The sequence below is a fragment of the Gavia stellata genome, chromosome 8 (genome assembly GCF_030936135.1).
Source record: "Gavia stellata isolate bGavSte3 chromosome 8, bGavSte3.hap2, whole genome shotgun sequence".
NCBI lineage: Eukaryota > Metazoa > Chordata > Aves > Gaviiformes > Gaviidae > Gavia > Gavia stellata.
In genome coordinates this window covers 12,744,657-12,761,127 of record NC_082601.1, presented here as the reverse complement: position 1 = coordinate 12,761,127, position 16,471 = coordinate 12,744,657, and the positions used below count along the sequence as shown (strand labels likewise).

The following is a 16,471-nucleotide window of genomic DNA, read 5'->3' as shown; positions in this document are numbered from 1 at the left end:
TAAGCCTCCCTCCCTGTGCCAGCAAATTTTGCTTTCACGTAAGTATTTATGTGGCCTAATAAATTCATGGCGTTACATGTGCATCTTTTGCAGTCGATAGGGCTCAAAATTCAAAGGTGATTTATAAGAATTTAATTTTCAAACAGCAATGTTTTAGTGCAGTGTTCCAATAAACTTTCCAAGAAATTTTAGAGAAACAGATTGTTCATTATTCATGTATGCAACTGAAAACATTTTTCTACGTTGTCAAAGCCTGACACTCACTACGGAGGAGAGAGCTATGAAGTCCTGCGCTGACTTCTTGTGAGCAAAGAGAAACAGTGATAGAGAAGTCTTCGCATGCCACGCATACAATTAGCAAAGGTCCCTTCATCAACCAGAAATATGCACAGGATGCTTGGATGGTTGGACAGGTCTGTAATTAAGTAAATTAAGTTTCTGCAAATCCAGAAAGCCAAGTAGTAAAAACCAGTGGCCAGTCCCAAATTTTCCATGTCTCTTGAGAAGATGATTGAATTCTATACAAAAGAAATACAAGAAGAATTACGTGGTCCATCTTGGACGGTACCAATGTCTTGCATAACCTCTGCTATTGGGGATTGTTTCAACCCTACCACAGCCTGAGAGTGGCTCTCTGCAAACATTACACAAGCAAGACAAGGTTTATAGGCAGAGGTAGTACCTTTCTTTTATTAGACCAGTTAGGATGGCTGGCAGGATTAGACAGGATTTCAAGTACATAAAATATCCTTCTTCAGTGGGAACAGAATAATCTTTTGTCTATTCTTCAAATAAAACAAAAAATTCAAGGCCAAATAGAGGTTGGAGTCAATTGCTCAGAGTTGAATTAGATACGTATCATATCATTTTTGAAGTAGAGGTCATTGTTTCCTGCAGACTAGAAGGGATGTTAATAGGAGGCACCAGGGAGATGGTAAGCTAGTTATATCCTTGCGGAAAAAGAAAAGTAGGCAGTTTATATCCTGTGGGACACGGAAGGACTAGTAAAGGAGGAGAGGGAAGGGAAAACCTGTGCGGGAACACCAATATTCAGTCTGTGGGTGTTGCTACCCAGTGCACGTACCCACAGACCTGCCATGCCCACAGACCAGGCCATCAGAGCGAGGCCTTTTACTGCTTTATGCATGTGACTACCTGAATGGAAATCAGCAGTCAATTAATAAAGTTACGCACATTCACAGGACAGTAGAGCACATCTTGCAAAGGTGACTGTTTCAAGGACTGAAGATTTGCCCAAGAAACGTGTTGCTACAAGCAGCGTGTTTTGCGGTCTTTGCTTTAGGGAGTTTCTGTGTGGTCCTGCATGGTCTGTGGTGCCTTTGACAGCATGTTAGAAGTCTGCATAAAGGCAGCACAAGCATATTTGCTAAATATCTTCATCTTTACAGTTTTTAGGAACATTGGTATAAGTACACATCTACATTTGGGCTTCCCTGAATTTTTTCTCTCTTGCTCTTACGGTCTTTCTGAACTATACATTTTCCCACCGTAAGGGAATTCTCAACTGTAAAAGAAAACCACAGCTGTCAAGGTGCCCCATCCACATTTACACGTCTGTTCGTTGTGAAGAATGTGATGAGGCTGGAGACGTGGGGCAGAGCTACAACTAGCGTCAGCACTAGGCTGTACCTGACAGCATTCCGGCAGAGCAGCCTCCGCACAGCGCTAGCCTGCGCTGACGGGGTAGGAGAACTGCAGCAGCACCACAGAGATCAAGGAGGTTTCACTGTTGCCACCTCATCCATGTGAGTGCCAAGCAGCTCTCAAGACAGAAGAGAAGACTGCTGCTACTAATACGCTTAGCCAACATGAACGCAGTGACGCCTGCAATAGAGTATACAAGGAGCATGCTTTGTGGTATTATTTATTTAGGAACTGTGAGTAACTACAGCCGTAGTGTTCTCATCTTTGCAATTCTGATGGTTTAACAAACTGGGAGAACGTTAGCATAATTTTATTAAGGTATAAAATACACCCCGTTGTTGCCTAAAACATTTTAAAAAACGTGATAAAAGCTCTGTATGCTCTAAATCAGATTCAAAACCTTTCTGTATAAGGAATTGTGGCAATACTGTGTTTAGTATAACAAGAGGTTTTTATCAATTGAAAAGGAAAAGACATGCTGGCAATCTGAACTTAGCAACAAAGAGTAAAGCAGTTAAAACCCATTGTGTCATCCACATTAGTTGAGCTTTGAATGTAGAAGAGCAAATCATATGAAAAACATACACAACTAGGTAATATCAAACAACCTAAGGTTGATATTGTACACACCTGTATTAAAGTACACTGACTACTTAATGGTGAGGATTTAAGGTAATGTTTGTTTTTAAAGAGGTAACCTTTGAAATGCACATGGTTGCACTTTACACACAAAAAGTGGAAAAGAATCACTTTTGGAATGATACATAGATATAAGACACACTGGTTTTGGATTATGCATATCACCTTGCAGCCTCTGATATTACCTCTGAACAACAACATAAAAAAATTAAAAAGTGCCAATACTGTGAAAGGAAAGCAAAGTTACTAAGTCTGAGTGCATTAACCATTTCTGAGGAAAAAACACGGGGTTTGGATTTTTTTGGTTTGGTTTGGTTTTCTGCATTTTTAAAAAACGCAACAGCCTCACTGGTGCAGGTTCAAGACAAAAACAACAGTCAAGCTCATAAGGTAGAAATAGCTCCTATATAGGTTAAGATTCTTTGGAAACTGCTAAATATAAAGGAGTTTGAAATCCAGGCTACTATCTTTTTGGCTACTCCAAAAATCTCTGGGAGTTTCCAGCTTATCATCAGTTGAAACCTGTTTTGCAATCATCAAATAAACGCAAGTAAAACTTCAACTAACCTGGGATTCCATTCACACACATGCACAGAGAAGTCACTGATTGTGCAATAACTTGTTTTTTCACAGCAGCATATATATGAATCATAAGTCATTATTAGACTGACCAGAACAACAGAAAATATTCTCAGTCTCTGTGTTTTCAGTCTGTTTCTTAAGTAGGCAGCTGTAACTGCACTGAAGTGACAGGTTCTATAAGGGAAAGGTGGCGCGGTGGGATCAGCTGGTTAAAAGCAAGATCACAAGTATCTCAGGAAACCACTTGGATGTTTAACTTCAGCCAGTATTACAACAGCACTAACAGCGCACTGAGAGGCAGTAGTTTGAAGTTAGGACCATGAAATTCTGTTCAAAACAAATGAAAAATGACCCATACCAACACACAAATTACAATGCTGGCTGTGTCAGACCTTCCCTTATAGAAGATACTGCTTGGGGAGCAGGCTGTTTCTCAGGACGGGAGAGATTTGCTGCGTGTCTGGCAAAGGATTCCTTGTAAAGCGTATCTTGGGGAGCCAACTTAGCAGCAGTTTTGGCTGAGGAAAGCGATGGTATAGAGCAATGAGCTCAATAAATAGACTGTTTTTCTTTAAGACATTCAGGATATAACTGTAGACTTGTTTCCCGTACATTTGATTTTAAAAATAGACTGGGCAACTTAGTTGATGACTTGCTTAAAGTAAATCCAATCATGCTACCAACTTAAAATTGCCTGCTGATTTGAATTAATGCCCATACATAAAGCAAACAGGTATCAACTGATCATGCTGAAAAAACAACCCCCGAAAGACCTACGTATCACACAAGGTGCTTTTGATAACTTGGTTTTCTGAGCTTTATAAGGAGAGTCTTTAAATATTTTTTTTTTCAATTTTTTTTCTTTGAGCCTTGTTTCATTCTTCCTCCTCCTCATCTTCATCTTCTCCTTCTTTTCCCATTGTTTCCACAAGGAGTTCTGCGGTGCACGTGGCTTCCCCAAGGCTGTTGACAGCTTTGCAGGTGTATTTGGCATCATCGTCCCCACATACTTCAGAAATAGTCAAAGAACAGTTCCCATCCTCATCATAATCTATCTGAAAGTGACGGGACTCCTTGACAGGCTGATCATCTTTGTACCACATTACCTCAGGGTCAGGATAGCCTGCAATAGTGGAGAGAGAACAGCAATTGCAATAAAACAGTATTAACTAATCTGTAATTACTTTAAGCTCTAATTCAACGTCTGTGTATGGACGTGCCAATATGTTGATGTACAAATATTTCATTGAATTCTATTTAAAATAAATGCAGATAATGCGAGGCTTTTTTACTTCACATTTACCTGAGAAAACTTTATTATGAATAGGAAAAAATGGAAAGTTAGCATTGAGGTACTCGCCAGATTCCTCTTTCCACTACTTTAGCAGTGACTGCAGACGGCTTTTTGTGTGTCTCGGACATCAGCCAGCGAGGGACTCTTTGGTAGTGTGTTCGAGGCTTACCTTACATTGCAGCATTTGTGGAAACCACAGTTGCCAACACAGAGATCTAGAATTTCAAGGGTAAGGTGTTTTGGGCTACAACTACAATTTAATATCCTCCTCAGGTTGCTTTGTTGTGGCTATTCTGAATCTTCCTCCTCCTAACCTGCTCCTTACACACCAGCCTGTCCTGTACAGTGACCGTGGCACTCCCATTTCCTATTTGTGTTTGTTCGGATAAGCGAGGGATTCTAAGAAAAGCATTTTGATTATGCATCTCAAAAGGTTTTGAACCCTTTTGTGAAGCAAATGACTTTTCTATACTCAAAGCATCCAAAGCAGGACTCTACAATGCATGCTGGAGAACAATCCCTTATACAGTACTGTTGGCTGCTGTAACAAATTGAAGGCTTGTTTTCTCAGCCAAGTTCTGGACTGTGACGGGAGGATGATTTCCCACTGAGCAGAAATAAAGTGGAGGAATCCCTAATACATAATGAACATTACAGCGATACACTGGCAAGTTTGGCACATGAGCCGTGGTACATCCATCTGCTTTATTCCATGCAGTACTTATGCACGTACCCCTCACGCTGAGCATCCATCAGCAACAATAATCCATCCTCACATCTCCGCTGTGAGGTAGGAAACACAGGCAGTGAAGGAGATTAGAAGCACAGAAATAAACAAGCAGAAGGTCAGTGAGGCAGTTTCTGAACCTCATTTTAAGATTAGAACGTCGTTTTAAGATTAGAAATTGTCTAACTTGAACACATGCAGTATGGTACTGACTCTATCTGTTTTGTTTGAACAGCTTTTCTCTTCCTAATGTCTAGATTTCATCAACAGCTGTGATACAGAAGCTTCAATCTCATTGCAATAGAAGTGCTAGCGGTCTTGGCCTTCAGGCTGTTAGGCTGACCAAGCCCAACCTCCTTAATGGCCTTCGCATAAACTTACTCTTTCTATCTGCATATTCCAGTCTGAGTTTTCTTTCTTGAACTCGTAGATTAAAAAAAACAATCAACAATACAGTATTTTCTAGATGTGACTTTTGTAAGTAGCGCAATGATATTACCATTACTTCTCATGCAAATACACTGTTAGGGACTTTTTTGCCTGTAATACAACGTATGTATGGCTTAAAGTTATTTTGAGGTCACCTGAAACTTGTCTATCATTTCAGACAAGTGACTTTCTACTTATTCTTGGTTTCTGCTAAGCAGTCTCTAACAGGGTACTCTTGAAATTTGTGGTTCTACGTTGCATCTTGTTTTTACTGTTTCTACCCTCAAAAATCATCGTACCATTCCCACTTGCTATTCTGAATTAGTGATTTACACATTGACTCTCGGAGACTTCTGTTCTATGGCAAGCACGAAACAAGCCCATGCAGCTCCAAATAATTTCTGTTATTGCAACACATTCATGCTGTGACATGCAGATATTGGTAAAGCAAAATGGCAACAACTCAACAATAATACAGAAAAAAAATTTGAAAAATATAAACAACAGTACAATACAGAATGCTGTCAAGGAAGGAAAGAAAGAAACAGATACGCTAATTCAAAGTACCTTCAATTTTGCAGTCAAATCTAGCAGCGCTTCCTTCCACAACCTCTATGTCAAGGATTGTTTTAGTAAAATATGGCTTTACATGGGGCTTTTCTTCAGCCACTTCTTCAAGGAAAGCATCTGGAGGACAGCGAAGAGATAGTTAATAATTTTACAGGGCATGTTCTCAAAAGATGCATTTTAATTTTTAATTACCAGATGGTAATGAAAGCATCTTTTATTTCACTTAATTCTGTAAAGCTAATGGGACAGTGAGGACGTTAGCAGCTTAGTTTTGTGCCAATCTTTCGCAGCTGGACGAAGATTCAGGCCATAAATAGAATGCAATCAACATGCAGGCCACCACGCTACAAATCATCTTTATTTTTTCCATGAATTTGTTTCTAACCAAGCCTGGGCTTTTGCGAGTCAGAGGGGTAAACCAGTTCAACTTGTATCAGGCCCGCAGACTATGTGGATATGTCAAAATGACTTGCTTGATTTTCAGAAGTGTCAAACATCTGCACCTCTGATTGTTACACACCACAAATCCACATTTCAAATGGGGACATAGGGGAATAATGTAGACACACTGTCTGAGGAGCATGGTTAATGCAGAATACATGTCTTGGTTACAGCAAGTGTTAATACTTTATTGCTTGCTCGCTTGCATGAGAAGGCAATACATCACTGTAATCTTTGTATAAACATGCATTCCTAAACGGATAGAAAGTGCAGCTGAAAAATCTGCCTTAATTCTTTGGCTTTAAAAAGAGAAGAGTTTACTGCCGGTACTTATACTGGGGCATTTTGAGTAGCAGAACAATATGAGAACAATGAATTTTTGATAGATTTCTTTAAAAAAAAGAAGAAAAAGAGAGAGAGAGAGAGAGCAGGAATAAACAACGTGATGATTGGTCTCTAGCATTTTGCTAAAAGTTTTAGTAAGATTGATTCACAGAGAGGTAAAAATATGGTGCAGCAAAATTCCTTACCTTCGTTCTCTACTTTGTCTGCATTTATAGGGCTGGTAGGCGAGCTCCCAGAGGCCTTCCTTCCACTCATACCAGAAATCATTGCCATGGATGACAGTCTTCCTATTGCTCGGACAGCATGGCCTGTTTTCTAAGACATAACATAAACGGCTTCTGATCAATCCAATCCAACAGGCATGTGATTTTCTGTAACAATTGTGCTTCGGACAAATTATCTGGGATCTCTGCAAACCTCACTGGAATTGTTGGACAAACTGCTTATATATAGCTCTGTTGTTTTAGGAGAGACAGAGCAGGCTGGTCTGAATTACCAAATTTAGTTGCAGATATAAACTTCCCCTGATGAACTCATACCTAAATGAATGTCTCTGTTAGCTGCGGATAAAAAGCACTGTGCGAGAGGAGGGCCAGCAAAAAAGCTATGTCCCGTTTAACTGGAGCTTAACTCTGGTGGCGGAGGGCTCTCTCAATAGCCGTATGGGCTGGACTGAGTTTCATCAAGGATGAATAACCAGCTGATGTGAAATGAATGAGAAAGTACCATCTGCATGATGGAAGCAGAGCTCTGACAGGCTCGAGAATCAGCCACTAGGATACTAAAATACGCTCAAACTACGTTGCCTCCAGTACGGACACTTGTATTTTTGTACAGCTTGCATGAACTCCTAAGAAACACATACAGTAGAATGTAAGAGGAAATACAAGGTAGATTTACATAAATGAGTATTTTGTAGGCTACTCAAAAGGCTGAATCCAGGATTTTATACATCAACTCCTCTAACTATCAGAACAGCACAGATGGACCTGCTACAACAGTGCCAGCATTAAGAAAAAAGAAGATATGGAGACCAAATACATCAAAGAAAATGATTAAACCAATCTGACCGAACCCATGAGAAGCTTGGTGCTCCAACAGGACAGAACTACTGGCTTAGGAGAATGAAACTACCACAAAACGAGGTATCTTTAGAGAGGCCAGGCGGATAAGCTTTTCCCTAGCTGTCCAGGTTTAAGGATAGCATAATCCCTCAGCCCTCAGCAGCATGCAGAGGGCAGGGAGGAGAGATGGTCATACCCCCCAAAGAATAGAAAAAACTATGCTTGAACTCATACGCCTGTTAGTAGCCTGAAATGGAATCATCACGTGTTACATATATGCAGCCGTGCACTCTCCTACTGCTCGCCCATAGAAACCAAACCTGCTTTACTGCATTCATACTCTGGCCACACTGGAGTTTTCACCAGCAGCAGAAACCACCTGGCGTGACATGTTTCTCAGAATCATAAACATTAGAAATAAAGAGACTTATTGGGATAACTAGCCCATCTCTATGTCCTCTTCATTACCTGCCATTTTCTTCTGGCCATATATTTCTTCATCCTATCTTTGGAAAGTTTTTTGGCTTCCATGTTTTTGGTGTCTTTTTGCAGCCAAGGATGCTGAAGACATTGAGTACAATTTAAGCGACTCCTGTTTTTATATAAAAAGACTAGTCAGTGTTGCCATTAACAATAGTTGAACCTACCTGCTTTAACATTATTTTGCGCTCTCTTTTCTGAGAGCTGATTTTTCTGTTTCCTAAATTTAGCAACATAGATCACATGGCGCTGCTTTCCCAGCCGTGCTTACTTCTTAAACTCCCTTTCACAATTTCTGTAGGTTTTTTTGAGAGAAAACTGTGCATTTTGAAGTGTTAACAAAACATTATAAAACAAAGCACGAAAAGCCATATGTTTTAGACATGGAACACATACAGCAGAGCCACAATGGCAGTGATTCAGCTACCTCATGCTGGCAGAACCCTGTCCCAAATCTCCCTTCCTTCACGTACAGAGATTTCCCCTTTCCCACCACTTAATACCCTCCCTCCCTGCAGCACTGAACATTTAACAAAACAGAAATGTCCGGATCTGTAATCAAGCCACACCCGTTCTTCACTTTGTTCATGGTACACAGATCAATAACCCTCAGTTCTCCATCCATCCCATTGCAAACTTGCTGGAAGGACATTTTCTTTCCTTGGTTTGTTCAGAGTCTGCTGTGAACAGACTCCTCCAACTCTGATTTTTTTTTCTTGCCCAGTTACTAGATTTATAGGAAAATTGCCTACACAGAGGTACTGCACTTAAAAGCAACACCTGGAAATAAACCCGCCAAAATTGCAACCCATTCAGATCAAGACAGAACGTGTCATGCAGGAATCCGTGTCACATAACAGTGAAGATAAGAATAGCCACACAAAACCTCAGAGTGCATCATGCCAAAGGGAAGGGAAAAGCAGAATGAGCAGGCAATTAAAAGAAAGCACTCCATTCAGACCCTGCACCCTGCACGTAAAATAAACGAGAATCGCACACAGAGACAGACAGGCACACAGAGCTCCTTATAAAGAATCGCCAGAGGTGCCTGCGCCGACGTGGAGATTCACAGTGGGGAAACAAGAATGGCAAGTTCAGCTAAATGCAAACATTGAAAGTGTATCAAGTCCAACAGCTTTACTTCATATCTTTCTTTAGTAGATTGCTGATAAAGTCCTTGGCATCATCAGAGATTTCATCAAAAGCCTCATCATCGAAGTCCCACGTTGCTGAGGTAACATTGGCTAGGGTTTCGTTGTCGTTGTCTCCCATGAAAGGAGAAAGTCCGCTGACCCTGGGGATAGAACAGACAGACAGACACAAAGCAAACAGAGTCAATTTGCAGATTATCACAGGAGCAAATTAAAATCGTGCGTGACATCTCCAATGCTCTGCAGCTGTTTATCAGTAAAAACTCCCTTTAAAAAAATCCAGAACTTGCAGCTAACTACAGATAGTCTTTTGGGAAGGAAACTAGAATTTTGACTGCAAAACTGAAGGGAAAATTTTTGCTGTTTCTTTCTCTTTTCCCAAGACATTTTTGAGGAGAGAACTAGAATTAGGTGAAAGTGGAGCATACGAGTTTGTTAAATGACTTCTCTAGTTCTGCATAAATAATACTGCAACTTTCACACCAAATTCAGTTGAATAGCTTTTTTTTTTTCCTCCCAGTGCTTTCAGAGTGACTTTGCCGCCTTTATGGTCAAACCAAGTTTTTTTGTACATTTTATTCCATTTACTCCTGCAGAGAGAGCTCAAGAAGAAAGATGCATAATGAAATCATGAAATCCACAGGGCTATTCTGTAAACAAAACCACCCTGAATTATATAGCCAGATAAAACAGTGCTACATCACTGCAGACTGTAGTGTTATGCAGATGCATCCAAAAGTAATTTGGTCTTTATGTTCTCAGTCAGTCATGATGCATGAAATGGAAATAATACTCTTTTATAACCTAAGTTGAGCTTCCAAGGCTTTTTACTTATAAACAACTGATAAATTGTCAGTGAAAGGCAATTACAGAACATCATGGTGTCACTTTTGCAGGGTATCTTTCTCCAGTTGAGCATTATCCTTTATTATACTGTACCTTTGTGCATCCAGATACTTTTGATTCCTGTATGTAGCATCCTTTCAGTAAAAACTTTCAGGTGAAAGGTTGCTTATTCCTTAGAACTACAAGTTAATTCAGTTTTCCAGGTCTTCTTCCTGGCATGCAATTTACATAATAACCTATTCTTCATGAAATTTTACAGACTTTATTTGCTTTCTCTGTACAATCAAGTTAACCAGTTACAACAACCAGTTACATTTCAACAATTGTACATTTTTTTTAAATATGGAAAAATAAGTGGAACTTGTAAGGGTTCTGAAACTAGCATATGGGTATAATACTATATGAATATCGTGATGCTACAGAATGTCACAGAACAGACTGGCAGAAAAAGAGATTGGGATGAAATAAAGTGGTCTACTTGATTCATAATATTAGTATAATCTTCTCCTCCAAAGTTATTTTGCTACTCTTTTGTAACTAATTACATTCAAAATCTGACTTGGAATTTGTTCCTGAGGATTTCATTTCTATAAGCAAAGCAGAAACACACACTCTTTGATGCCTCAGACAAAGCAGATACTAAATCTTTTACCATTTCTGGAAGTTATGTGCAGTACAGCACAGTCTAGAATCTTACGTGTATACTTCAGAAGTTTGCTAGTAATAATACATGAGATGAAGATAAAAGGTTTGTTTCTTCTCAGGCAGAAAGAGGTAAATCAGAACAAAAGGTATTTGCTGTCTTACTTTCTGTTATATGGGGTGCATTCAAATGCAACAGTGAAGCATGACTTTATAAACGTGTAAGGTGGCATAAACCCATTTGTGAACATATAATAGGCATGAGTTACAGAAAGCTGAAAGATTAACATATCAAAAAATGCTCACATAAAACAACTTTACCATGACTGTTCTCTGTCTTTGACACTTACTTACTGGAAGAGACTAGGTTTATGCCTGGTAGCACTGGAGAGCTGGTATAGCTGCGGCGCTGTGAGAGACTTTGTTCTGCCCTCATTGCACATCAGCCGTCACAGCCAGGTGAACCGTTGAAGCAAAATCTCTGTCCTGGTATCCACAAAGCACTCCTGCAGGGCCTTAAATCTATCTCCACTCCCATATTTAAGCATTTTCCTATTTATGATGTCATCGTTCTCTACAACGTTTTAGAAAGTGAAAAAATCTCATCCAGACTGCAGTTCTAAGTTTTGGCTTCCAGATACTGATTGCTAAATTGTCTCTTTTTTGACTGTGCAGTAAGTACAATAATCTCTCAGCCAATTCAGCGGCTGCTGAAAAGGCTCATGTTTTATACAAATGAAGGGTCTGTGAAGTATTTCTTTGGTTCACCGTCAATATAGGAGATGCACGCCTTCTCTTCATCCAGTTAAGCTTCCAGAGGACACACTTGGGCAGCCAGAGCAGTAACAATCCCGTTTCCCTTCAATACTTGATCGAAGTATGGCAAAGGTGACCTCTGCGTAGTATTACCACAAATAGTATTGTGCAGCTCTTGCGCTACATCAGATAATATTTCTGGCCTATTTCCAGAGGTTGAAGCTGCAATATTGAGAGATCATTTCCATGCTAAAAAGACTGCTACAGATACAGAGACATTGCTTCACGTGGAAACGCCACTGTTCCACGCTGCCGTAAGAGGCAGTGGTTATAAAGATATCTAGGTTTCTGGGCAAAGGGATACTGCATGTCACACTCAGCTTTTGAGGGATGAGGATAAATAGAAAGAGATTAGAGAGGAAGAAAAACCTTTGGTTGTTTTGGTTGGCTTTTTTCCTTAAGAATTGCATGACAGAATTATCAGATAAAATCTTAAATGCTGCGGTAGGATTGACCCATTCCATGCATTTGGTAAATTACCAGATGGGTATCAGTTAAGCCTCCACTCACTTCATCATTTCCAAACACCAGTGTAACAGTACCCATTCAAATGTTTCAATGAACCTATTTTCGTATTTCCGAACGTGCTGTTGCAAATTTATAAGGCTAAAATAATATTCTCTCTCTACCACAGTTTTACACGGTGAATCTGTTGCCTTGTCACAGAAATTCTTGGGAGGAGAACTAGATCCTTCTCTATAGACAGAAAACAAAATTCATCAACTAATGTAGATTATAACTGGAAATTCTTATCTTTAGCACAGATTTCACTGACCTAAGTCTTGGCTGTTCATTTCTTAATAGCCATTTAAAGTAATAATGGCCCAGCAACTCTTTTGACAGATTATGGAAACAATTTCTTTTTGGAATGCTGAAGCTAAGTGATAAAGAAGAGCTACTGCTCCAGAAAATTAATACTGAGCTTACACTGCAAAGTTACTATTAGACAAGCAGCAAGTTGTTTACTGAAAACATTTTTCCAACTACTTAACCAGGCATCTTCCTGGCATGTTAAGAACCATTTGTTTAGAAAATCTTTCACAGTTTCCACTTCTAAATAAAGAAGAAAGATATTTTATCCTCTAGAAGTTCCTTAACATTTATTGGTCTGTTCTAACAAGGCTCTGAGTGCAGATTTAGAAATGCTAAGATCAAAAGGGTCCAGCGTGGTCGCCAGTCTCGCTGCCTATGTAACAAACACCATAGCATTTCACTTGGAAATCTTTGCATTAAGACTGCTACTAATCCAGGAAGGATGAGTTTGCTGCATGTCTCAAAAAATCAGACTCTGAGCATTCCTCTGCAAGCAGTGCTTGCAGCAGCAACTGATTTGGGCGGACGACACTGAGCTCCTCCTCACAGTCTTTGCATTGCATTAGCAGTGAAAAAAGTAACAGATTTCAGTATGAAGAGTACTATCTGTTTCTGATAAACCTGTGCAGGTCATGTCAAATAAGCACATGATAATGCCTGCACCCTGGAGATCATGAAGAAATTCAGTTCTTTTACAAGTGAAATAAAAAAATAAATAGTCTCCGTATACTTTTGGGGGGAGACACATCCACTGGACAAAACCACCTTTTCCTTAGCTGAGGGCTGACTGACTTTGTCTCAAGGAAGAAACAGACCACTGAACCCACGTAAAGGAAGACAGCTCAGTGCTGAAGCAAGGGTCTTACTGTGTTCTCATCCTTCTTTTACGGACCCAGTGGATTAATAAGGAATCACGATTTGCCAGTGCCACTGAACAAATAATTAATTTTCTTTTGAGCAGTACAGTCATGACATTAAAGCCCTCCTAACTTGCTTTATTGAAAGAACAAGGAGTGCTCTCTCATCTTTGTATTAACAGGGCTTAAATTTTTAATACGACGTGGAGCCAAGTGTAAGCCAGCGCGTGAGTGTCTTGCCTTATCAAAGTCCCAAGCCAGCACACCCAAAAGATGAATGATGCCGAAAGATCTTTCAACCAACCCAAACTGCCAAACAAGGGAGGAATAACAGCAGTGATGAATAACACAACAGATAAAAAGGAATGTTCGAAGAATCAGGGTGCATGTTATTAGGAAGGCGCTGAAGGAAAAGAGTATAGAGCAATATCAAATGTGATACTAAAAACCAGCCTAAGATACAGCATATTAAAAAAAATATTAATTGACAGAGATCAACTACTCTGAAACAATACACCCTGTCTAGCACTGATAAAACAAGAAGAACTAATGGAAAGCAAGCAGAGGTTTGAATCAGCCACAGACAGTTCCTCACTGAAACTAGTCAGATTCTATGGTGACAGAAGGAAAAGGGCTATCCACTTTTTCTGTACATACATGCAATGCTGAAATCTTAGACTGAAATTCGGTTTGAAATAAAAACAGAATTTAGAAATTGTTTCAGATTACTAAATATTGGAAACACTGACTATCCAAATGGATCATCAGAAAACAACTAGAAATAGAAAAAACAACAAACAAATTCAGCAATGCCTGAAGAATGCATGGGGCAGAAAGAGTTGGAAAGAATTCAGAAGGTTTAACCTTCATTAGATAAAGATTATTGTAAATGCAGAAAGAAAGACTGAAGTAGACATAAATGGAGATGATATACTCAAGCTGTAATATTTGTGGCCTGTTACTTCAAAGGCAATAGATCAACTTAAGTATGTGGGACAGTACTGCAATGCAGAACAGGACAGAGAACAAGATAAAAGTGGAAGATAAAAAACACGAGGTGGAGAATACAAACAGGGAAATTTAAGGAAGAGCAAAGACTCATGAAGAGACAGGACTGAATAAGTTATCCAGAGAGATTAAAAGGATTTAATGTGTATCTTAGAAATGTGGAAAGGGAACCCACGAGCTGTAGGATGGAATTAAGTCAGTCACGCCATAAGGAAGACAGATGCAACATCCCAACAGAGAGGGTGTTATCTGTACTTACGCCTGCATAGTAGAAGGTTAGGAGAGAGGTTTTGCTGCAGGGTTTTGGAGGAGCGCTGTCACCCTGTTTCCTGCTTGAGATTACATGCCACCATTTATTCTTTTGCAGGGAAGACCCTTCACCCACCAAGATCTCTTTAGCAGCTCTTTGCTAAACCTGGTTTGTATTCATTGTTGTACAGGACATAATGGAAACACTCTCCTTCTAGGCAGGTTACAGGTCTCTCAACACTCTAGAATCCTACCTTAAAAGAGGTGTTATGTCAAGTCATGCAATAGCATGCTCCCTGCTGCTTCACTGAGGATGTATGATGGACACAGCAGCTTTGGGCCATCAGCTGCCATAGCAGACCTGTCCTTAAGTCCAGTGCTGCTGCAGTGCTCACCTCTTCCTTCGTGGCCCCACTCACCATGCCAGGCAGAGAGGGGATGTAAATGCTAAGTTACAGGCACAGTGATGATAAGTGAGACAGACACCAAATGAGTGTCTTAAACTTTGTGCATGAGATTTGGCAGTTCTGAGCTTATAATCAAAACAGGAAAGCAGAGCTACAACTAAAGAGAGATGCAGTTCTCAATGACTTTTATTTGCATTCTGTAATGATGATGTGATGGTCCACTTTGGGTAATGGCTTATAGTTGTGAGCTTGTGAAAATAGCTGGGCTTTAAGAAAGTGAAGACAGATTTGGAGCCTGGCACCCTCGGTGGAGAGGGAGAGTCCGAGCGATGACTCACAGGTCTTCCCTAACTTCTATTAATTTATTCTTATCGCAAGAAAGACAAAAGCTGATTATTACCGTTAATCATTATTGCAGCAATAGCTATGCATCAAAAAGAAGATTTTTGTTGCATTTGGGTAATGTAATTTTCCCCTCACAAGGAGTTAAATGAGCTTAAAGACACCTTAGCAAACAAATAATTTCATAACATATTTCACAAGGCATATCAGGTCATCTGAATCAAGTGTAACACCACTCCAATCCCATCAGATGAACATTACAGCATCCAAGTATCTCGCTTCTGGTGGTACAGAGAAACTGGGAAGAAGCAGTTCTGCCACTGCCAGCAGACTGGTCTTTGGCAAGACATTTCACCTTTTCTCCATCTGTTTCACCTGCTCCCTTTGCCTTGTCTACTTAGACGATGACGGTGTTCTCCAGCACATACCGTATTGGAGCAGCGGCCCTGGTTGCCTGCCTAAGCAGCACACACAACTGCTATCACCGATTTTTGCCTCCATTGTGTGACATGTCACTGCTTATACTGCAAACACACAAAACCCCACGTATACTTTGATAACAAATGACAGCAAAAGACGTTAAACCCCCCAAACGTGCGTGTCACACTGCGTTAATGTTGTGTTCCTTAACACGTAAGAGGCCTCTAGAGGGCAATGCAGCATTGATGGCACTGTTGGGTTTTCCAGTGCCGTGCAGGCAGTCTGGGATCCCCATACCGCTCTTCCAGTGCTCTGTAACTCAGGAGGCCTCAAAAGCTAGAGAAATAAATGAATTTGTCATCTGAGTACTGCGTGTGTGGTCTACATTATTTGAACTACAGAATAATCCAAACGAGCTTTCAAAATCTAGAAAGAAATGCTGGAAGTGAATGGAAAATAAAGGTCCTGTAAATAAACTGGCAGAGCAAAGTGACCTTGAAGAGTGTAGCACGCTTCACATAAGAAACAGAAGATAACAGAAATATTCAGAGTCTTTGCTGGGAGTAAGAGAGTTGATGTAGTAGCTTTTGCACAGGACAAGAAAGAAAATTATATTGCTTAGTTTGGAAATGAGAAGAGTATGAGAACAAGTATAGGCTCACAAGGCAAGCAGAATCACAGAAA

General features: G+C 40.0%; 1 protein-coding gene across 1 annotated transcript in view; it reads right to left on the bottom strand.

The window, feature by feature from the left end:
* Positions 1-1,869: 1,869 nt before the first annotated feature.
* The window catches only part of MYLK (myosin light chain kinase), a 155,734-nt gene continuing 141,132 nt past the window's right edge, over positions 1,870-16,471 (bottom strand). Inside the window, exons 27-31 of the mRNA XM_059820604.1 lie at positions 9,378-9,530; positions 8,225-8,348; positions 6,878-7,007; positions 5,904-6,023; positions 1,870-4,009 (exon numbers count right to left, since the gene is read on the bottom strand). Coding sequence (XP_059676587.1) covers positions 3,762-4,009; positions 5,904-6,023; positions 6,878-7,007; positions 8,225-8,348; positions 9,378-9,530 — 775 coding nt within the window. The 3' untranslated portion in view covers positions 1,870-3,761. The remainder of the gene's footprint in view (positions 4,010-5,903; positions 6,024-6,877; positions 7,008-8,224; positions 8,349-9,377; positions 9,531-16,471) is intronic.